The sequence below is a fragment of the Coregonus lavaretus genome (genome assembly GCF_964263955.1).
Source record: "Coregonus lavaretus genome assembly, contig: HAP1_SCAFFOLD_47, whole genome shotgun sequence".
NCBI lineage: Eukaryota > Metazoa > Chordata > Actinopteri > Salmoniformes > Salmonidae > Coregonus > Coregonus lavaretus.
Genome location: NW_028161510.1, coordinates 1,562,801 through 1,585,877, shown reverse-complemented (window position 1 = coordinate 1,585,877; position 23,077 = coordinate 1,562,801). Strand labels below are relative to the sequence as shown.

General features: G+C 43.1%; 1 protein-coding gene across 1 annotated transcript; it reads right to left on the bottom strand.

Moving 5' to 3' along the window:
• Positions 1-9,881: 9,881 nt before the first annotated feature.
• LOC311120505 (uncharacterized protein) lies at positions 9,882-22,012 on the bottom strand (the record flags this gene model as incomplete). The annotated part of the gene is made up of 4 exons (XM_084195091.1): positions 21,935-22,012; positions 12,128-12,344; positions 10,060-11,453; positions 9,882-9,890 (listed from the first exon to the last, which is right to left on the bottom strand). Exons 2-4 carry the CDS (start codon positions 12,324-12,326, stop codon positions 9,882-9,884), a joined length of 1,602 nt encoding a protein of 533 aa, XP_084051217.1. The 5' UTR covers positions 12,327-12,344; positions 21,935-22,012.
• Between the last annotated feature and the right edge of the window lie 1,065 nt (positions 22,013-23,077).

The window sequence follows — 23,077 nt, the reverse complement described above, 5'->3', positions numbered from 1 at the left end:
TGGGGGTGGGGGGGCAGTGCAAATAGTCCGGGTAGCCATGACTAGCTGTTCAGGAGTCTTATGGCTTGGGGGTAGAAGCTGTTGAGAAGTCTTTTGGACCTAGACTTGGCACTCCGGTACCGCTTGCCGTGCGGTAGCAGAGAGAACAGTCTATGACTAGGGTGGCTGGAGTCTTTGACAATTTTGAGGGCCTTCCTCTGACACCGCCTGGTATAGAGGTCCTGGATGGCAGGAAGCTTTGCCCCAGTGATGTACTGGGCCGTACGCACTACCCTCCAGAGCGACTTACAGGAGCAATTAGGGTTAAGTGCCTTGCTCAAGGGCACATCGACAGATTTTTCACCTAGTCGGCTCAGGGATTAGAACCAGCAACCTTTTGGTTACTGGCACAACGCTCTTAACCACTAAGCTACCTGCCGCCACCCCCGTGATGCTGCCACCCCCGTGCTTCACGGTTGGGATGGTGTTCTTCGGCTTGCAAGCGTTCCCCTTTTTCCTCCAAACATAACGATGGTCATTATGGCCAAACAGTTCTATTTTTGTTTCATCAGACCAGAGGACATTTCTCAAAAAAGTACAATCTTTGTCCCCATGTGCAGTTGCAAAACGTAGTCTCGCTTTTTTATGGCGGTTTTGGATCAGTGGCTTCTTCCTTGCTGAGTGGCCTTTCAGTTTATGTCGATATAGGACTTGTTTTACTGTGGATATAGATACTTTTGTACCTGTTTCCTCCAGCATCTTCAAAAGGTCCTTTGCTGTTGTTCTGGGATTGATTTGCACTTTTCGGACCAAAGTACGTTCATCTCTAGGAGACAGAACGCGTCTCCTTCCTGAGCGGTATGACGGCTCCGTGGTCCCATGGTGTTTATACTTGCGTACTATTGTTTGTACGGATGAACGTGGTACCTACAGATGAACCAGACTTGTGGAGGTCTACACATTTTTTTCTGAGGTCTTGGCTGATTTCTTTTGATTTTCCCATGATGTCAAGCAAAGAGGCACTGAGTTTGAAGGTAGGCCTTGAAATACATCCACAGGTACACCTCCAATTGACTCAAATGATACAGTGGGGGAAAAAAGTATTTAGTCAGCCACCAATTGTGCAAGTTCTCCCACTTAAAAAGATGAGAGAGGCCTGTAATTTTCATCATAGGTAAACGTCAACTATGACAGACAAATTGAGGAAAAAAAATCCAGAAAATCACATTGTAGGATTTTTAATGAATTTATTTGCAAATTATGGTGGAAAATAAGTATTTGGTCACCTACAAACAAGCAAGATTTCTGGCTCTCACAGACCTGTAACTTCTTCTTTAAGAGGCTCCTCTGTCCTCCACTCGTTACCTGTATTAATGGCACCTGTTTGAACTTGTTATCAGTATAAAAGACACCTGTCTACAACCTCAAACAGTCACACTCCAAACTCCACTATGGCCAAGACAAAAGAGCTGTCAAAGGACACCAGAAACAAAATTGTAGACCTGCACCAGGCTGGGAAGACTGAATCTGCAATAGGTAAGCAGCTTGGTTTGAAGAAATCAACAGTGGGAGCAATTATTAGGAAATGGAAGACATACAAGACCACTGATAATCTCCCTCGATCTGGGGCTCCACGCAAGATCTCACCCCGTGGGGTCAAAATGATCACAAGAACGGTGAGCAAAAATCCCAGAACCACACGGGGGGACCTAGTGAATGACCTGCAGAGAGCTGGGACCAAAGTAACAAAGCCTACCATCAGTAACACACTACGCCGCCAGGGACTCAAATCCTGCAGTGCCAGACGTGTCCTCCTGCTTAAGCCAGTACATGTCCAGGCCCGTCTGAAGTTTGCTAGAGTGCATTTGGATGATCCAGAAGAGGATTGGGAGAATGTCATATGGTCAGATGAAACCAAAATAGAATTTTTTGGTAAAAACTCAACTCGTCGTGTTTGGAGGACAAAGAATGCTGAGTTGCATCCAAAGAACACCATACCTACTGTGAAGCATGGGGGTGGAAACATCATGCTTTGGGGCTGTTTTTCTGCAAAGGGACCAGGACGACTGATCCGTGTAAAGGAAAGAATGAATGGGGCCATGTATCGTGAGATTTTGAGTGAAAACCTCCTTCCATCAGCAAGGGCATTGAAGATGAAACGTGGCTGGGTCTTTCAGCATGACAATGATCCCAAACACACCGCCCGGGCAATGAAGGAGTGGCTTCAAGCATTTCAAGGTCCTGGAGTGGCCTAGCCAGTCTCCAGATCTCAACCCCATAGAAAATCTTTGGAGGGAGTTGAAAGTCCATGTTGCCCAGCGACAGCCCCAAAACATCACTGCTCTAGAGGAGATCTGCATGGAGGAATGGGCCAAAATACCAGCAACAGTGTGTGAAAACCTTGTGAAGACTTACAGAAAACGTTTGACCTGTGTCATTGCCAACAAAGGGTATATAACAAAGTATTGAGAAACTTTTGTTATTGACCAAATACTTATTTTCCACCATAAATTGCAAATAAATTCATTAAAAATCCTACAATGTGATTTTCAGGATTTATTTTTCTCATTTTGTCTGTCATAGTTGATGTGTACCTATGATGAAAATTACAGGCCTCTCTCATCTTTTTAAGTGGGAGAACTTGCACAATTGGTGGCTGACTAAATACTTTTTCCCCCCACTGTATCAATTAGCCTATCAGAAGTTTCTACAGTTTTTGGAATTTTCCAAGCTGTTTAAAGGCACAGTCAACTTAGTGTATGTAAATTTCTGACCCACTACAATTGTGATACAGTGAATTATAAGTGAAATAATCTGTCTGTAAACAATTTTTGGGAAAATGACTTGTGTCTTGCACAAAGTAGATGTCCTAACTGACTTGCCAAAACTATAGTTTGTTAACAAGAAATTTGTGGAGTGGTTGAAAAACGAGTTCTAATGGCTCCAACCTAATTGTATGTAAACTTCCAACTTCAACTGTATGGTTGTGAACTTGTCTCACCTACAGTGCCTTCAGAATGGATTCATACCCCTTGACTTATTCCACATTTTGTTGTTACAGCCTGAATTCAAAATTGATGATTTATTTTTCTCACCCATCTACACACAATACCCCATAATGACAAAATGAAAACATATTTTTAGAAATGTGAGCGATTTTATTGAAAATGAAATACAGAAATAACTCATTTTCAATACTTTGTAGAAGCACCTTTGGCGGTGATTACAGCTTCGAGTCGTCTTGGGTATGTCTGTATCAGCTTTTTACATTTGGATTTGGGGACTTTCTCTCATTCTTCCTTGCAGCTTTTTTCAAGCTCTGTTAAGTTAGATGGAGAGCAGTGGTGAACAGCAATCTTCAAGTCTTTCCACATATTTTCAATGGGATTCAAGTCTGGGCTTTGGCTGGGCCACTCAAAGACTTTCACATTCTTGTTCTGAAGCCATTCCAGCATTGCTTTGGCTGTACGCTTGGGGTCATTGTCCTGTTGGAATGTAAATCTTCACCTCAGTCTAAGGTCGTTTGCACTCTGAAGCAGGTTCTCATCAAGGATTTGCCTGTATTTGGCTTAGGTCTTTTCCTGAAAAAATAATAATAATTTGGTCGACCGAGAGTCGTCTGTTCTTTCGACCAATCGATTGGTCTAAATGTTAAAACGTGTATTTTTCCATATATAGACACACCCTATGTGTTTGAATAAAATCAACTATATGCACTGATGCTTTAAGTGCACCGTTTGATGAAATAATTAAGACACACAAATGACTCAAGAGGGAGCCCGATGGCCCCTCTTGAGTCATTGAGTGCCTGTGTGACTGGCGAATGTCGTCTCTCTCTCCTCCCTGCTGCAGCGAACAGGCAACACAGCACAGCAAGAGTTTGTCACAGCAGTCCGTGCTGAAGCTGCAACATCATTACAGCCATTTAGTTTCTTACTTTGTTTCTCTGACTGAACATTTCTGTTACCGAAATACCTAATTTGTTCAGGAAAAACATTCCCTATTCCCTCAACCCTTGAGACATGTTTGAAACAGTGTAAACAAAACTATAAAGCCTTTATTACAGCAAAGAGTAAAAACAGTTGCATGCGTTTGTGAATTGCGGTTTATTTATTGTTTAGGCTAATTATCCAAAGCTCCCTTTGTTATTGTATTTTAATACTAAAATGCTTGATTGCATTTCAAAGCATGAATGACTCGTATGCTGTGTGATGACATGAATGAATTAATGATGAATTGATACAGTAGCCAATCTATTGAAATATAGGTCTAAGCAAGTTACAGTATTTGTATTTATTAGGGATCCCCATTAGCCAAGGCAGCAGCTACTCTTCCTGGGGTCCAAACACATTAAAGCACTTACATCACATATAAAACAAAAGATAAAACAGTACATCATATAACATTATTACACCACTACATATCTACAATACAAAATGTACAATACCAGCACACAACAATATTACAATGTATGAGACAGTGGGTGATTCCCAACAGCAGGCAGACAGTAGGTGATTCCCAACAGCAGGCAGACAGTGGGTGATTCCCAACAGCAGGCAGACAGTAGCGGCGTTCCAGGACACTACAACGCAGTCATTCGGTTAGCAGCCGACCAACGATTCCACCATGTCAATGATGGCAGCATCATCCAATGAGCAGACAAAGACATTGCAAGCAGCCATTGGTTGTTGCGCACCGGGTGACTGCTATCGGCCCAGAAACCCACCTAGTCCTGCTCTGAAGCTGGTACTAGATGTTCTAGCTGTTTTAACTGGTTACCAGCTACCATGTTCCAAAACATAGGTCCAACTGGCCACAGCCCGTTGGACAGCAGGTTAGTTTAATGTTTACATAGCAGGTTAGGATAATTAATGCAGCAGGTTAGGAGAACTAATGCAGCAGGTTGGGATAATTAACGTGGGTAGTTATGAGAATGAGACTTAGGCTAGGAAAAGGGTTAGGGTTAGGCTAAGCTAAAATGCTACAGTTGTCAACAATCGACTTGCTGTGCAGCCCCATCAGACATGCAAAACGGTCGAGTGGCAACAAATCTGCCCAATTAGCTCATTGGCTTTCCAAACTCCCACTTCTGTTGATCCTCCCACTTTCGCAACACCCACTTATAGACACTGGGCGGATTTGATTATGCTGAGCCACGGGGCACCGGTCATAGGCCTGTCACCTTATTGGGCGAAAGCAGGGAGGGAGCAGCACCCTTCTCAAATCGAACGGTAATCTGCGCCACTCTCTCTTTCATGTTGTCAACACGTCCACATACTTTTTCCATAAAATAAATGTTAGAATTTTCTAAGTAGTTTTCATTGGGAAGGCAGATAAAGCATTTTTTTATCAAAACCCCACGACTACCACACCCCGCCCGTCCCTCCGGAAACCTTTCTCAAAGCTAAGGATCCGGATCACGTTCTGTGTCTCTGAGTAGCCTCTTCTCTGGGCAGCTGAACGAGTAGAGCAGAGACTGTGTGTAAAGTAGATAATCCTGCATGAGGAGAGCAGAGACTGTGTGTAAAGTAATCCCAGAAAATCCAGAACAGCAGCCACTCCGTAAAATAAATGCAAATAGCTTACTGACTTTTCATGAATAAAGACAATCTACCAACATCATCCACCTTCAATGAAGAAGAATAGTTTGTTTGCATTTATTATTCAATTAATGGATTCTTTACAATATTTTAAACACAGGTTCCATCCAGATCATGACATAACAATACACTTGATGTCAATACAAACCAGCCCTTCTACTGAGTTTAATCATGTGTTAAAAATATTCACGCCTGAATTCTGTCAGACACCCAAGTTTTCAGCTCAAGGCCTATATAGACTATGCTACTATAAACTGTTTTACATTAACATTTTAAATCATGTACATGGGCATACGTTACTTTAAAAAATACATTTAAAAAAACAATTCTACGACATATTCATCATCTCAAGCACCACCCCAACATCAACATATGTGAAAATGCCGCGTTTCTATGTTTTGTAGTAAAACAATAGAGGAAGATGAGTGTTTCCAATCACCAACCAATTAGTAGGTAATTAGTAGCCAATGCCTCCTCATAATTGGTTAAAATCACACAACGCACACCATTTTACATTTTAGTCATTTAGCAGACGCTCTTATCCAGAGCGACTTACAGTTAGTGAGTGCATACATTTTCATACTGGCCCCCCGTGGGAAACAAACCCTCAACCCTGGCGTTGCAAGCGCCATGCTCTACCATGACTAGACTAAGGCTGGGATTCAATCACAGTGGCAGTTGTCAACATTGCAGCTTTTAAAAGGCAATGCTCCTGCATTCATGGAAATCCCATTCACTGTCAGCGCTGCATGAGTCGGATCATTCGGAAATTACCATCCGCAATCTGATTGAATACTGAACACAGCCCAGATGCAGATATACACTGAACAAAAATATAAACACAACATGTAAAGTGTTGGTCCCATGTGTCATGAGCTGAAATAAAAATATCCCGGAAATGTTCCATACTCACAAAAAGCGTATTTCCCTGATAGTGAGCATTTCTCCTTTGCCAAGATAATCCATCCACCTGACAGGTGTCCAATCAAGAAGCTGATTAAACAGAATGCTGGGGACAATAAAAGGCCACTCTAAAATGTGCAGTTTTGTCACACAACACAATGTCACAGATGTCTCAAGTTTTGAGGGAGCGTACAATTTGCATGCTAACTGCAGGAATGTCCACCAGAGCTGATGCCAGAAAATTGAATGTTCATTTCTGTACTATAAGTCTGTACCAACATCGTTTTTTGAGAATTTTGCAGTGCGTCCTGAGGCCCATTTTCATGCCATTCATCCGCCATCATCACCTCATGTTTCAGCATGATAATGCACGGCAACTTCGCACAGCCATTGAAGAGGAGGGGGACAACATTCCACAGGCCACAATCAACAGCCTGATAAACTCTATGCGAAGGAGATGTGTCCCACTGCATGAGGCAAATGGTGGTCACACCAGATACTGACCGGTTTTCTGATCCACGCCCCTATTTGAGACCAAAAGATGCATATCTGTATTCCCAGTCACGTGAAATTCATAGATTAGGGCCTAATGAATTTATTTCAATTGACTGAGTTCCTTATATGAACTGTAACTCAATAAAATCTTCGAAATTGTTGCATGTTTCGTTTATATCTTTGTTCAGTATATATCACATGCTTAGCCAGATGTGGAGGTCCTGGGCTGGCGTGGTTACACGTGATCTGCGGTTGTGAGGCCAGATGCGGATGGATGTACTGCCAATTTCTCTAAAACGATGTTGGAGACGGCTTATGGTAGAGAAATGAACATTCAATTATCTGGCAACAGCTCTTTTACTTTCCCTCCGTCTCCAGGCAAAGCAGGGGTGTCGAACCCAATTCCTGGAGGGCCGAGTGTGTTTTTTTTGCTCCTGCCTTGAATGATCAACTGCACGCTCCCTCAAAACTTGAGACATCTGTGGCATTGTGTTGTGTAAAAAAACCGCACATTTTAGAGTGGCCTTTTATTGTCCCAGCACAAGGTGCACCTGTGTAATGATCATGCTGTTTAATCAGCTTCTTGATATGACACACCTGCCAGGTGGATGGATTATATTAGCAAAGGACAAATGCTCACTAACAGGGATGTAAACGAGAGAAATAAGGTTATTGTTTGAATGGAAAATGTCTTATTCAGTATATTTGTATATATATATATATATATATTTACTATATATGCGGATGATACTATTATGTACGCAATTGCCACGACTGCTGACCTGGCTGTGACAAGGCTACAGTCCGAATTTTCAGTTGTGCAGGAAGCCCTTACTGATTTAAAATTCATACTTAGTACAGGCAAAACTGAATACATGTTGTTTTCAAGTTCTCGTAAGATTGCCTCAGATGGATTACATCTTCCTCACTCGTCGGGATGGTTCTATAAATCAAACAAGTCCCTGCATACAAATACCTTCGTATTTTGATTGACAATGATTTATAGTTTTTTTTTTTTTTTTTAAACATAGGACTGAGCTTGTTAAGGAACTAATATTTAAAAGTGGGCGTTTTTACAGAAACAGATCTGGTCTCTATCTAGTCGGCAGGAAGCAGTCGACCTTTCACCTAGGAAGCAGTCGACCTTTCACCTGGGAAGCAGTCGACCTTTCACCTGTTCTCCATTATGGTGATACTATTTATACAAGAGCAGCTGCCTCTAAATGATATGTTATCAACCCGTTCACTCCATTGGTGTCTAGAGAGTTGGTAGATCAGCCTTTGGTTGATCAACCCGTTCACTCCATTGGTGTCTAGAGAGTTGGTAGATCAGCCTTTGGTTGATCAACCCGTTCACTCCATTGGTGTCTAGAGAGTTGGTAGATCAGCCTTTGGTTGATCAACCCGTTCACTCCATTGGTGTCTAGAGAGTTGGTAGATCAGCCTTTGGTTGATCAACCCGTTCACTCCATTGGTGTCTAGAGAGTTGGTAGATCAGCCTTTGGTTGTCAACCCGTTCACTCCATTGGTGTCTAGAGAGTTGGGTAGATCAGCCTTTGGTTGATCAACCCGTTCACTCCATTGGTGTCTAGAGAGTTGGTAGATCAGCCTTTGGTTGATCAACCCGTTCACTCCATTGGTGTCTAGAGAGTTGGTAGATCAGCCTTTGGTTGATCAACCCGTTCACTCCATTGGTGTCTAGAGAGTTGGTAGATCAGCCTTTGGTTGATCAACCCGTTCACTCCATTGGTGTCTAGAGAGTTGGTAGATCAGCCTTTGGTTGATCAACCCGTTCACTCCGTTGGTGTCTAGAGAGTTGGTAGATCAGCCTTTGGTTGATCAACCCGTTCACTCCATTGGTGTCTAGAGAGTTGGTAGATCAGCCTTTGGTTGATCAACCCGTTCACTCCATTGGTGTCTAGAGAGTTGGTAGATCAGCCTTTGGTTGATCAACCCGTTCACTCCATTGGTGTCTAGAGAGTTGGTAGATCAGCCTTTGGTTGATCAACCCGTTCACTCCATTGGTGTCTAGAGAGTTGGTAGATCAGCCTTTGGTTGATCAACCCGTTCACTCCATTGGTGTCTAGAGAGTTGGTAGATCAGCCTTTGGTTGATCAACCCGTTCACTCCATTGGTGTCTAGAGAGTTGGGTAGATCAGCCTTTGGTTGATCAACCCGTTCACTCCGTTGGTGTCTAGAGAGTTGGTAGATCAGCCTTTGGTTTCCTTGTGCCTTGATCTACAATCCACTTTAAAATTGTAGGAATTGATGCCTCTAATGCATTTCAGACTGTTGATAGGGGAACGTTTTACTAAAGAATGTGTGTTTTTTTTTTCCATTGTGTTTTGCTTTCGTGTATTGTTGTGTACAATAATGTGTATATTAGTCTGTATATGAATGTGTTCATTGTATTTTGATGTGTACTGTGGTGCTATCCAGGGCTCATCTGGAAAAGAGACCTTGGTCTCAGCATTGACTCCCTGTCAAAATAAAGGTTCATTAAATACACACTCCAACACATTAGGTGGTGGTATTCAAGTTGAGTTCATTTGTGAAGTTCCAATACACTCATAGAAGTAAAAGAAGATGAAGCTAGCCCTCAACGGTGCTGCCCATGACCATGCTGTCACAGAAGACACCATTGCAAGGATAGGTTTGCATTTCCATACCTATAGAGTTAGCTTATGTAGTATCCTCACTTCATTTTTATGTCACTCTCCTCTCCCTCAACTTCTTCCTCCTCCTCCTCCTCCTCCTCTTGGACAATCACATTGAAAGCACAGGCAGGCTTCCCTCCAATGTGCATTCTCTCATGACTTTTAAGACTTCTTAGGTGAGTGAATCCCTCTTCACACTGAGAGCAGTGGTAAGGCTTCTCTCCACTGTGCGATCTCTGATGATTCTTTAAGTCTCCTGCAAGACGAAAATGATTTCCACACAGAGAGCAGTGGTAAGGTTTCTCCCCGGTATGAATTCTATGATGTTCTTTAAGGCTTCCTGAATGATTGAAACTCTTCCCACATGTGGTGCAGTGGTAAGGCTTCTCTCCACTGTGTACTCTCTCGTGTCTCTTAAGGTTTACTTTCTCGCTGAAACCCCTCTCACATTGGGAGCAGTGGAAAGGTTTCTCTCCAGTGTGTACTCTTTGATGATTCTTTAGACTACTTGAGGAACGGAAACTCTTCCCACATTGATGGCAAGGGTAACGACCACGACCAGGTAGTCTTGATGTATCTGGGTCAACTGCACCACTATTGTCCTCCTCTTCCTCAACTTCTCTCTTTTTCTCCACATTGATTTCCCTCTCACCCTCATCCTCTTGGACAATTACATTGAAAGCACAGGCAGGCTTCTCTCCAATTTGTATTCTCTGATGACTTTTAAGACTTCTTAGCTGAGTGAATCCCTCCCCACACTGAGAGCAGTGGTAAGGCTTCTCTCCACTGTGTGATCTCTGATGATTCTTTAGGTCTCCTGCAAAACGAAAATTCTTTCCACATAGAGAGCACTGGTAAGGCTTCTCCCCTGTATGTATTCTCTGATGTTTCTTAAGGTTTCCTGGCTGACTGAAACTCTTCCCACAAATAGAGCAGTCGTAAGGCTTCTCCCCTGTATGTACTCTTTGATGTTCCTTAAGGCTTCCAGAATGATTGAAGCTCTTCTCACATGTGGTGCAGTGGTAAGGCTTCTCTCCACTATGTACCCTCTCATGTCTCGTGAGGTTGACTTTTTCACTGAAACTCTTCCCACATGTGGCACAGTGGAATGGTTTCTCTCCAGTGTGTACTCTTTGATGATTCGTTAGATTACCTGAGAAACTGAAACTCTTTCCACATTGAAGACAGGGGTAACTCCCACGACCAGGTAGTCTTGATGTACCTTGGTCAACCGCACCACTAGTTTCCTCCTCTTCCTCAACTTCTCTCCTTTCCTTCTCATCAATTTCCTGCTCGTCCTCCTCCTCTTTGACAATCACATTGAGAGTACAGGCAGACTTCTCTCCAGTGTGTATTCGCTGATGACTCTTTAGGTTTCCTGGCTGATTGAAACTCTTCTTGCAAAGTGAGCAGTGGTAAGGTTTCTCTCCACTGTGTGATCTTTGATGAGTCTTCAGGTCTCCTGCTCGACTGAAACTCTTACCACAAAGAGAGCAGTGGTAAGGTTTCTCCCCTGTATGTATTCGCTGATGGTCCTTAAGGCTTCCTGAATGATTGAAGCTCTTCCCACATGTGGTGCAGTGGTAAGGCTTCTCTCCACTATGCACTCTCGCATGTCTCTTAAGGTTTACTTTCTCACTGAAACTCTTCCCACATATGGAGCAGTGGAAAGGTTTCTCTCCAGTGTGTACTCTTTGATGATTCTTTAAATTACTTGACGAACTGAAACTCTTTTCACATTGAAGACAGGGGTAAGTCCCACGTCCAGGTAGTCTTAATGCTGTGGAACTGGGCTCGTTGTCTGGGTTTGGGCTTTCTCCTGTAATAATATGAACAGATACAGAGTAAGAAACAGACTGATAGAAACAAAAGCTTTTAGCTTAACAATGCAGGATTCAACATTAATTTGGATTAACAGAGTATTGAAAGAAAGACTTTGCAAGGGGCTTTTTGCATTGCATCGCACATAGATAATGGTCCTCTGTAGCTCAATTGGTAGAGCATGGCGCTTGTAACGCCAGGGTAGTGGGTTCGATCCCCGGGACCACCCATACGTAAGAATGTATGCACACATGACTGTAAGTCGCTTTGGATAAAAGCGTCTGCTAAATGGCATATTATTATTATTATTATTATAATAATGCCATTGTCAAATTACAATGCATTGCGCAATGGTCGGTAGCCATTTTTGTTTTGGCACTCTCCTTCCCTCTTACACATACAGAAGCCTGAGGGGTAAACTACAAAGCAGAATCAATGAGTTAGCCAGCTAACTACCCTAAATATTCAGAAATTACTTTGTCTTGTTTAGAAAGGTAAGCTTGAAATTGTCATGGTCTAATTGACTCAACAACCAAAAACATATCTAAGTTTACATGAATGAACTAGAAAATCTAGTTATTTGGGTTGTTCATCAAAGTTAGCTGGCTAGCTCATTGATCCTGCTTTGTAGTTTACCTCTCTTAACAAAAGAGGATGTTAGCCTGAATTTACCTGAGTCAACTGAGTCCCTGTCCTCCTCTCGCTCTTCCTCCTCCCCCTCATCGATTTCTCTCTCCTCCTCCTCCTCTTTGACAATCACATTGAGTTCCACTGTTTGACTGCAGTCCCCCAGCTTCACTGACAGCATCTCTGGACCCCGCTGTGAGCTTCTCTGGGCTGGAACACCACAGCCAGAACCCGGTTCAGACATGGTAGGCTAGAAGTGGATCTAAAAGAGGTGACCCAAAGAGTTCAGGGTGATTTTCACAAACCTAGATTGTGGTATAACAAAAAGGTATCCAAGGTAACTGAGACACAGAGTTGTCACTTTAAAATGTACTAAAACCCATAGAATGATGTTTAAGAATTATAGAATGTTGAACAATGTTCATCCATTAGGAGCAGTGGTATAGTGTTGAGAGTCTTGATCGTCAACACGCCAAAACAAGAGCAACAGTATGGTGTCTTTTAATAGTCAATGTATACAATCACTCACTGTGATATAGCGTCACACCGGTAACACTCAATTAAAATAATAAAGAGCAGTGGACTGGTTTCTCCAACCATCAGCATTAAAACGCTCAATAACAAACAGAAGTTTTCCCAAAACCACATTCAGTATTCAGCAAGGAGTAACAAAGTATTTCTCACACTCAGTAACCCTCAATAACCAATACCAAAACACAAGTTGGTGAAACATTAAAACAGTCATTCAACCATAACCTTGTAGATAATCAACCTTTGATTGTCAGATAAACTGGAATTGAGTCACAAAATAAAACTGGAATTGAGTCGCAAACTTAATGATGGTGTTGGAGTTGTGGGAGTACAGGAGGGGACTAAGCACGCACCCCTGAGGGGACCCCGTGTTGAGTTTCAGCGTTGCGGATGAGTTGTTGCCTACCCTCACCACCTGGGGGCGGCCTGTCAGGAAGTCCAGGATCCAGGGAGGTGTTTAATCCCAGGGCCCTTAGCTTGGTGATGAGCTTGGAGGGCACTATGGTGTTGAACGCTGAGCTGTAGTCAACAAACAGCATTCTCACGTGTTCCTTTTGTCCAGGTGGGAAAGGGCAGAGTGCAATAGAGATTGGGTCGTTAGTGGAACTGTTGGGGCAGTATGTGAATTGGAGTGTGTCCAGGGTGTCTGGGGTGATGGTGTTGATGTGAGCCATGACCAGCCTAGAGATGTGAGTCCTACGTGGTGATTGTCATTTAGACAGGTTACCTTGGCGTTCTTGGGTACAATAACTATGGGGGTCTGCTTGAAACATGTAGGTATTACAGGGTCAGGGAGATGTTGAAAATGTCAGTGAAGACACTTGACACTTCTAAACTTGAAATATCCCTATTCATGTTACCATATTAGAACTGAGGGTCTAACTGAAATCTACTGGGGGAGAAAGGGAAGGGCAGAAACAAGTTTACATTTTGTCAGAACATGTTATTGTTAAATCTCATGTATCCTATGGAGGAGAGGCAACGGTCTGGTTTCAGTCAACAGATCGGGTAGCCGTGCGTTGGGGAGGAGTGAGGAATTTTGGGCCGATGTCAGGTCAGATGAACTGAGAAAGAACAAGCACCACTAAAGTCCTGTCTAGCACCAGAGATGTATTGGCTGTCCAGATGTGCAAGGAGGGGACTCAGCATAGGAAGAAGGTATAAATATATGTGCTTGTGTAAACATGTCTTCGTCTTTGCAGCTGTTTGATCCATTGGGTGAATAAACTTTGTTTGAGCTTTGACTAGTTGTCCGTTAGTTTTTCACTCTGTCTGTCAGAACCTAACAGTGGTGATCGTCATTTAGACAGGTTACCTTGGCGTTCTTGGGCATAAGGACTATGGTGGTCTGCTTGAAACATATACAGTACCTTCAGAAATTATTCAGACATCTTGACATTTTCCACATTTTTCCACATTACAGCATTATTCTAAAATTGATTAATAAAAAAAATCTTCAGCAATACCCCAAAATGACAAAGCGAAAACAGGTTGGTAGAAAACAGAAATACCTTATTTACATAAGTATTCAGACCCTTTGCTATGAGACGCAGGTGCATCCTCTTTTCCATTGATCAATCCTTGAGATGTTTCTACAACTTGATTGGAGTCCACCTGTGGTAAATTAAATTGATTGGCCATGATTTGGAAAGGCACAAATCCGTCTATGTAAGGTCCCACAGTTGACAGTGAATGTCAGAGCAAAAACCAAGCCATGAGGTCGAAGGAATTGTCCGTAGAGATCCAAGACAGGATTGTGTCGAAGCACAGATCTGGGGAAGGGTACCAAAACATTTCTGCAGCATTGACGGTCCCCAAGAACACAGTGGCCTCCATCATTCTTAAATGGAAGAAGTTTGGAACCACCAAGATTCTTCCTAGAGCTGGCCGCCCGGCCAAAATGAGCAATCGGGGGAGAAGGGCCTTGGTCGGGGAGGTAGAACCCGATGGTCACTCTGACAGAGCTCTAGAGTTCCTCTGTGGAGATGGGAGAACCTTCCAGAAGGACAACCATCGCTGCAGCATTCCACCAATCAGGCCTTTATGGTAGAGTGGCCAGAAGGAAGCCACTCCTAAAAGGCACATGACAGCCCGCTTGGAGTTTTGCCAAAAGGCACCTAAAGACTCTCAGACCATGAGAAACAAGATTCTCTGGTCTGATGAAACCAAGATTGAACTCTTTGGCCTGAATGCCAAGCGTCACATCTGGAGGAAACATTTACATTTAAGTCATTTAGCAGACGCTCTTACCCAGAGCGACTTACAAATTGGAGGCAGCATCATGCTGTGGGGATGTTTTTCAGCGGCAGGAAGACTGTGAGACTAGTCAGGATATAGGCATAGATGAACGGAGCAAAGTACAGAGAGATCCTTGATGTAAACCTGCTCCAGGGCGCTCAGGACCTCAGACTGGGGCGAAGGTTCACCTTCCAACAGGACAACGGACCTAAGCACACAGCCAAGATAACGCAGGAGTGGCTTCGGGACAAGTCTCTGAATGTCCTTGAGTGGCGCAGCCAGAGCCCGGACTTGAACCCGATCGAACATCTCTGGAGAGACCTGAAAATAGCTGTGCAGAGAGCCTCCCCATCCAACCTGATGAGCTATGAGGGCACTATGGTGTTGAACGCTGAGCTGTAGTCAATGAATAGCATTCTCCCATAGGTGTTCCTTTTGTCCAGGTGTGAAAGGGCAGTGTGGAGCGCAATAGAAATTGCATCATCTGTGGATCTGTTGGGGCGGTATGCAAATTGGAGTGGGTCTAGGGTTTCTGGGATCATGGTGTTGATATGAGCCATGACCAGCCTTTCAAAGCACTTCATGGCTACAAATGTGAGTGCTACGGGTCGGTAGTCATTTAGGCAGGTTACCTTAGTGTTCTTGGGCACAGGGACTATGGTGGTCTGCTTGAAACATGTTGGTATTACAGACTCAGTTGGTCAGCGCATGCTCGGAGTAAACGTCCTGGTAATCGGTCTGGCCCTGCGGCCTTGTGAATGTTGACCTGTTTAAAGGTCTTACTCACTTCGACTACGGAGAGCGTGATCACACAGACGTCCGGAACAGCTGAAGCTCTCATGCATGTTTCAGTGTTACTTGCCTCGAAGCGAGCATAGAAGTAATTTAGCTCGTCAGGTAGGCTCGTGTCACTGGGCAGCTCGCGGCTGTGCTTCCCTTTGTAGTCTGTGATAGTTTGCAAGCCCTGCCACATCTGACGAGCGTCGGAGCCGGTGTAGTACGATTCGATCTTAGTCCTGTATTGACACTTTGCATGTTTGATGGTTCGTCGGGAGGGCGTAGCGGGATTTCTTATAAGCGTCCGGGTTAGAGTCCCGCTCCTTGAAAGCGGCAGCTCTACCCTTTAGCTCAGTGCAGATGTTGCCTGTAATCCATGGCTTCTGGTTGGGGTATGTACGTACAGTCACTGTGGGGACGACGTCATCGGTGCACTTATTGATGAAGCCAGTGACTGAGGTGGTGTACTCCTCAATGCCATTGGAACATATTCCAGTCTGTGCTAGCAAAACAGTCCTGTAGCTTAGCATCTGCTTCATCTGACCACTTTTTTATTGACCGAGTCACTGGTGCTTCCTGCTTTAGTTTTTGCTTGTAAGCAGGAATCAGGAGGATATAATTATGGTCAGATTTGCAAAATGGAGGGCAAGGGAGAGCTTTGTACGCGTCTCTGTGTGTGGAGTAAAGGTGGTCTAGAGTTTTTCCCCCTCTGGTTTCACATTTAACATGCTGGTAGAAATGAGGTAAAACAGATATGTTTCCCTGCATTAAAGTCCCCGGCCACTAGGAGCGCCGCCTCTGGATGAGCATTTTCCTGTTTGCTTATGGCCGTATACAGTTCATTGAGTGCGGTCTTAGTGCCAGCATCGGCTTGTGGTGGTAAATAGACAGCTACGAAGAATATAGATGAAAACTCTCTTGGTAGATAGTGTGGTCTACAGCTTATCATGTGATACTCTACCTCAGGCGAGCAAAACCTTGAGACTTCTTTAGATATCGTGCACCAGCTTTTGTTTACAGATATACATAGACCGCCACCCCTTGTCTTACCAGAGGCTTCTGTTCTATCCTGCAGATACTGTGTAAAACCCGCCAGCTGTATGTTATTCATGTCTTCGTTCAGCCACGACTCGGTGAAACATAAGATATTACAGTTTTTAATGTCCCGTTGGTAGGATATATTCGTGCCTGTAGTTCGTCCACTTTATTATCAAGCGATTGTAAGTTGGCCAATAGTATCGATGGCAAAGGCAGATTAGCCACTCGTCGCCGGCTCCTTACCAAGCACCCCGATCTCCTTCCGCGATATCTCCTTTTCTTTCTACTGCAAATGACGGGGAAGAGGGCCCTGTCAGGTGTCTGGAGCAAATCCCTCTCGTCCGACTCATTAAAGAAACATTATTTGTCCAGTTCATGGTGAGTAATGTTGTTCTGATGTCCAGAAGCTATTTCGGTCATAAGAGACAGTAGCAGCAACATTATGTACAAAATAAGTTACAAACAATGCGAAAAAAAACACACAAAATAGCACGGTTGGTTAAGAGTCCATAAAACGGCAGCTATCCCCTTCGGCGCCATCTCTCACTTGTAAGCAGGAATAAGGAGGATAGAGTTATGCTTTGCCAAATGGAGGGTGAGGTAGAGCTTTGTATGTGTCTCTATGTGGAGTAAAGGTGATTTAGAGTTTTGCACAGGTGACAATCTGGTAGAAATTAGGTAAAACGGATTTCAGTTTTCCTGCATTAAAATCATCAGTTAACAACCCTTTGTAAACTTTTGGAAAAAATTGTGTTTGACTAGATACAATGCTATTTTACTGTAAACAAATTGACAACAGACTTTCAGCAGACTTATAGGGAAGGACAAGTAGCACAGCACTTACACAAATTACTGATGATTGGTTGAGAGAAATTGATGATAAAAAGATTGTGGGGGCTGTTTTGTTAGACTTCAGTGCAGCTTTTGACATTATCGATCATAGTCTGCTTGAAAAACGTATGTGTTATGGCTTTACACCCCCTGCTAAACTCAGCAAAAAAAGTAACGTCCTCTCACTGTCAACTGCGTTTCTTTTCAGCAAACTTAACATGTGTAAATATTTGTATGAACATAACAAGATTCAACAACTGAGACTGAACAAGTTCCACAGACATGTGACTAACAAATGGAATAACGTGTCCCTGAACAAAAGGGGGGGGGGGGGGGGGTCAAAATCAAAAGTCACAGTCAGTATCTGGTGTGGCCACAAGCTGCATTAAGTACTGCAGTGCATCTCCTCCTCATGGACTGCACCAGATTTGCCAGTTCTTGCTGTGAGATGTTACCCCACTCTTCCACCAAGGCACCTGCTAGTTCCCTGACATTTCTGGGGGGAATGGCCCTAGCCCGCACCCTCCGATCCAACAGGTCCCAGATGTGCTCAATGGGATTGAGATTCGGGCTCTTCGCTGGCCATGGCAGAACACTGACATTCCTGTCTTGCAGGAAATCACGCACAGAACAAGCAGTATGGCTGGTGGCATTGTCATGCTGGAGGGTCATGTCAGGATGAGCCTGCAGGAAGGGTACCATGAGGGAGTTCCTGGTGTAACTCTGGCAGTTGTTGTTGCCATCATGTACCTGTACCGCAGGTGTGATGTTCGGATGTACTGGTCAGCTGTCCATCCTGTCTCCCTGTAGTGCTGTATTAGGCATCTCACAGTACAGATATTGCAATTTATTGCCCTGGCCACATCTGCAGTCCTCATGCCTCCTTGCAGCATGCCTAAGGCACGTTCACGCAGATGAGCAGGGACCCTGGGCATCTTTCTTTTGGTGTTTTTCAGAGTCAGTAGAAAGGCCTCTTTAGTGTCCTAAGTTTTCATAACTGTGACCTTAATTGCCTACCTTCTGTGAGCTGTTAGTGTCTTAACGACCGTTCCACAGGTGCATGTTCATTAATTGTTTATGGTTCATTGAACAAGCATGGGAAACAGTGTTTAAACCCTTTACAATGAAGATCTGTGAAGTTATTTGGATTTTTACTAATTATCTTTGAAAGACAGGGTCCTGAAAAAGGGACATTTCTTTTTTTGCTGAGTTTATATTGTGGATAAAGAGTTACCTGTCTAACAGAACACAGATGGTGTACTTTAATGGAAGCCTCTCCAACATAATCCAGGAAGAATCAGGAATTCCCCAGGGCAGCTGTCTAGGCCCCTTACTTTTTTCAATTTTTACTAATGACATGCCACCGGCTTTGAGTAAAGCAAGTGTGTCTATGTATGCGGATGACTCAACACTATACACGTCAGCTACTACAGCGACTGAAATGACTGCAACACATAAAGAGTTGCAGTTCGTTTCAGAATAGGTGGCAAGGAATAAATTAGTCCTAAATATTTCTAAAACTAAAAGCATTGTATTTAGGACAAATCATTCACTAAACCCTAAACCTCAACTAAATATTGTAATGAATAATGTGGAAATTGAGCAAGTTGAGGTGACTAAACTGCTTGGAGTAACCCCGGATTGTAAACTGTCCTGGTCAAAACATATTGATACAACAGCAGCTAAGATGGGGAGAAGTCTGTCCATAATAAAGTGCTGCTCTGCTTTCTTAACAGCACTATCAACAAGGCAGGTCCTACAGGCCCTAGTTTTGTCGCACCTGGCCTACTGTTCAGTCTTGTGGTCAGGTGCCACAAAGAGGGACTTAGGAAAATTGCAATTGGCTCAAAACAGGGCAGCACGGTTTGCCCTTGGATGTTCCCGGGACCACCCAAACACAAAAATGTATGCACGCATGACTGTAAGTCGCTTTGGATAAAAGCGTCTGCTAAATGGCATATTATTATTATTATTATTATTATTATTATGTACACAGAGAGCTAACATTAATAATATGCATGTCAATCTCTCCTGGCTCAAAGTGGAGGAGAGATTGACTTCATCACTACTTGTATTTGTGAGAGGTATTGACATGTTGAATGCACCAAGCAGTCTGTTTGAACTACTGGCACCCATGCATACCCCACAAGACATGCCACCAGAGGTCTCTTCACAGTCCCCAAATCCAGAACAGACTATGGGAGGCGCACAGTACTACATGGAGCCATGACTACATGGAACGCTATTCCACATTAAGTAAATAATTCAAGCAGTAAAATTAGATTTAAAAACCAGATACAATTACATCTTATGTAACAGTGGGGACTGTGAAGCAACACAAACATAGGCACAGACATACACACACACGATAACATACGCACTATACACACATACACATGGATTCTGTGTTGTAGATATGTGGTAGTAGAGTAGTGGCCTGAGGGCACACACTTAATGTATTGTGAAATCTGTTGTGAATGTATTGTCATGTTTTTAAAATTGTATAACTGCCTTAATTTTGCTGGACCCAAGGAAGAGTAGCTGCTGCCTTGGCAGGAACTAATGGGGATCCATATTAAATACAAATACAAATACTGGTAAAACGTGAAGAACTCAGCCAACATGTTATATTAATGTAGGCTACACCGTCTCGCAAAATCATCAATCATCCTTCAAGACTGTTGGAAAAGCATTCCAGGTGAAGCTGGTTGAGAGAATGCCAAGTGTGTGCAAAGCTGTCATCAAGGCAAAGGGTGGCTATTTGAAGAATCTCAAAAATAAAATATATTTGGATTTGTTTAACACTTTTTTGGTTACTACATGATTCCATGTGTGTTATTTCATAGTTTTGATGTCTTCACTATTATTCTACAATGTAAATGTTTTTTTTTTTGTAAAAATAAAGAAAAACCTTTGAATGAGTAGGTGTGTCCAAACTTTTGACTGGTAGTGTAGATGACGAGTACCTTAGTCAGAAAATCCCAGGAGTGGTCAGTGCACGTCACCTGACCCGTGTGGTAAATGGAAGGAAGGAGAAAACGCTATCCGGGATCATACTCCGGACTTCATTGAGTGCCCTGTTATGGTCAAGGAGGTCGAGGTGTCAAGGATCAGGGCTGTACAGCGGATCTCCTATGTGGAGGCGGTGAAGAGAGTCGAGGGGGGCAAGAGGCAACAGTGTTGAAGATATGGGGGTGGATGCATTGCAACCAGTTGCTAGTATTTTAAGTCAATTGCGTTAACTGGATACACTCATTGTGAAGAAGGTGGATTTTGTGGCATTTATAGCCACAGTGATTAATTGTACAGCACAAAGTGTCTAAGAAGTCCAAGAAGCTGGATATCATTATATCTGCAGCCAATACGTTTTTGGGGCTACAAGACTTCACGGTTGAAGCACTGTAAGGACTATTGTCGCTAGGAAATGTCCCGCCCTCATAGGAGTCTTCTGAGCCTGTGTAGGGACCTGATTAGAAATAGTTAGTTTTTTACATAAAAGCAGGTTGATTTTGTTCAGTTAATTTCTTTTTTGATAGTTTGTATGAAAATATATATATATAATACCCACATTATTTCCTTTTTGGGATCCTTATTATCCATCCCCACAGCAGGTGGCGGAATGCACACCCAATTGTTGCTAACGCCAAGAAGATCCGTGAACCGGAAGTACTTAGTTATTCTTGCCTGCTTCACAGCTGTATTATTTTGATGGAAATCGAATTTTGCTTCTTAATTTGTTTGAAAACGTTATGGAAAAAGGGTTACGCCTTGATCACACCACCAGTATAATTGCATTTTGATACACCAGAAGTACATTCATTCATTTCCAAGGGAACGCTGCGTTTGCTTTGCAGCGGCATTGGGTTCTGTGTGGTACATTAATTGAATTTATCGAACGTATGCATAAAAGTGTATGCGTGGTCGGTTTGGCAGAAATGGTACCTGAAGGTTGAACTTTTGTTGCACACATATCCAGATGATGATGCGTACCAGTTTGCGCAATGACACTGTAGGTTTGTTCAAGGGATTAGCTGTTTAGTTTAGCTGGGTAATTTAGCAACGGTTAATCCTGCTAATTTTGCTAACTAGCTACCTAGATAGCTAAACCAAATATTTTTGGGTTGGCTAAACAATGAGCAGCCGATTAGCTAGCTAGCGAATTCCTCGTTACAGTCATTTTACTCACGACGAGACGACAGCTGGCTAAGTATTAAATAAAAGTCACACTTTTAACCGTGACCCTGAAATAAAGTTAGCATGTTAGCTAGCTAACTACACAAACGGGTTGGACGGGAGATGTGTAGCTAACGGCTAGCTAGCTGAAATAACAACAAAGCCAGGCCGCGGCAACCACTGCCGTTTCATCATGGAATGCGTTGGTTTACAGACCGTGCTAAAAGCATAATTTTAAAATGTTAGAAATTAGCAATAGGTTACCTGAAACTGATTTCCTGTATCTAATTGTTTGGCTGAAAAGAACTTGAGGAAATTGTGAGATCTCGTAGAGCAAGCGGAAAAATTTCTCCACATTCCGAGTGCGTTTGGTCTGGATTATGAGATGCCGCAGGAAATGTTCGTGAGCGTCATATCAGCTTAGTCACTGTGCATGTTTTGCTGGCCTCTCTGACGGAAAGAAGTCAGGCAAAACAAATGCAAATAGATTTTTCAACCGTAACAAGACAGCTATCATTGCAGTGTATTTCTATCTGCAGTGTGATGTTATATTATTCAAACAGTGCTGTGTGGTCCTCTGTAGCTCAATTGGTAGAGCATGGCGCTTGTAATGCCAGGGTAGTGGGTTCGATCCCCGGGACCACCCATACGTAAAAATGTATGCACACATGACTGTAAGTCGCTTTGGATAAAAGTGTCTGCTAAATGGCTAATTTAATTTGAAATTAAATGTATAGCATCTGTTATCCTTATAATTTATTATCACCATGTTACTATACTGACATGTCATCGATGAAGACAATCTACCAACATAATACACTTTCAATGAAGAAGAGGCGTTACACAGACAGTTTGAACTGTTTGTATTTATAATTCAGATTAAGGATAATTTACAATATTTTACACAGTTTATAAGCAGATCATGACATAACAATACACTCATATTGTTAACTTTGGATGTCAATTAGAGGTCTTCACGGTCCGGGTGGACCCAATATACCCGACACCCGGGACCGTTCGTGTCTGAAATTCTTAACTTGTCCCCCGGGTCAGGGTGGGTCCTGTTTGATTGTCATCGGATCTCGGGTCTATGTAACTACAGCTAATAGACCCGAATGGACCCGACCACGGCTCTGCATAGCCTATAGCATATTTATTTTACGCTAATAAGGTGAAACGATTGATTTGCCCCATAGTGGCCGTGGGGTTATGGTATAGTCAGGCATAAGCTACAGACAACAAACACAATTGCATTTTATCGACGGCAATTTGAATGCACAGAGATACCGTGACGAGATCCTAAGGCCCATTGTCGAGCCATTCATCTGCCGCCATCACCTCATGTTTCAGCACGATAATAAAGGGCCTCATGTCGCAAGGATCTGTACACAATTCCTGGAAGCTGAA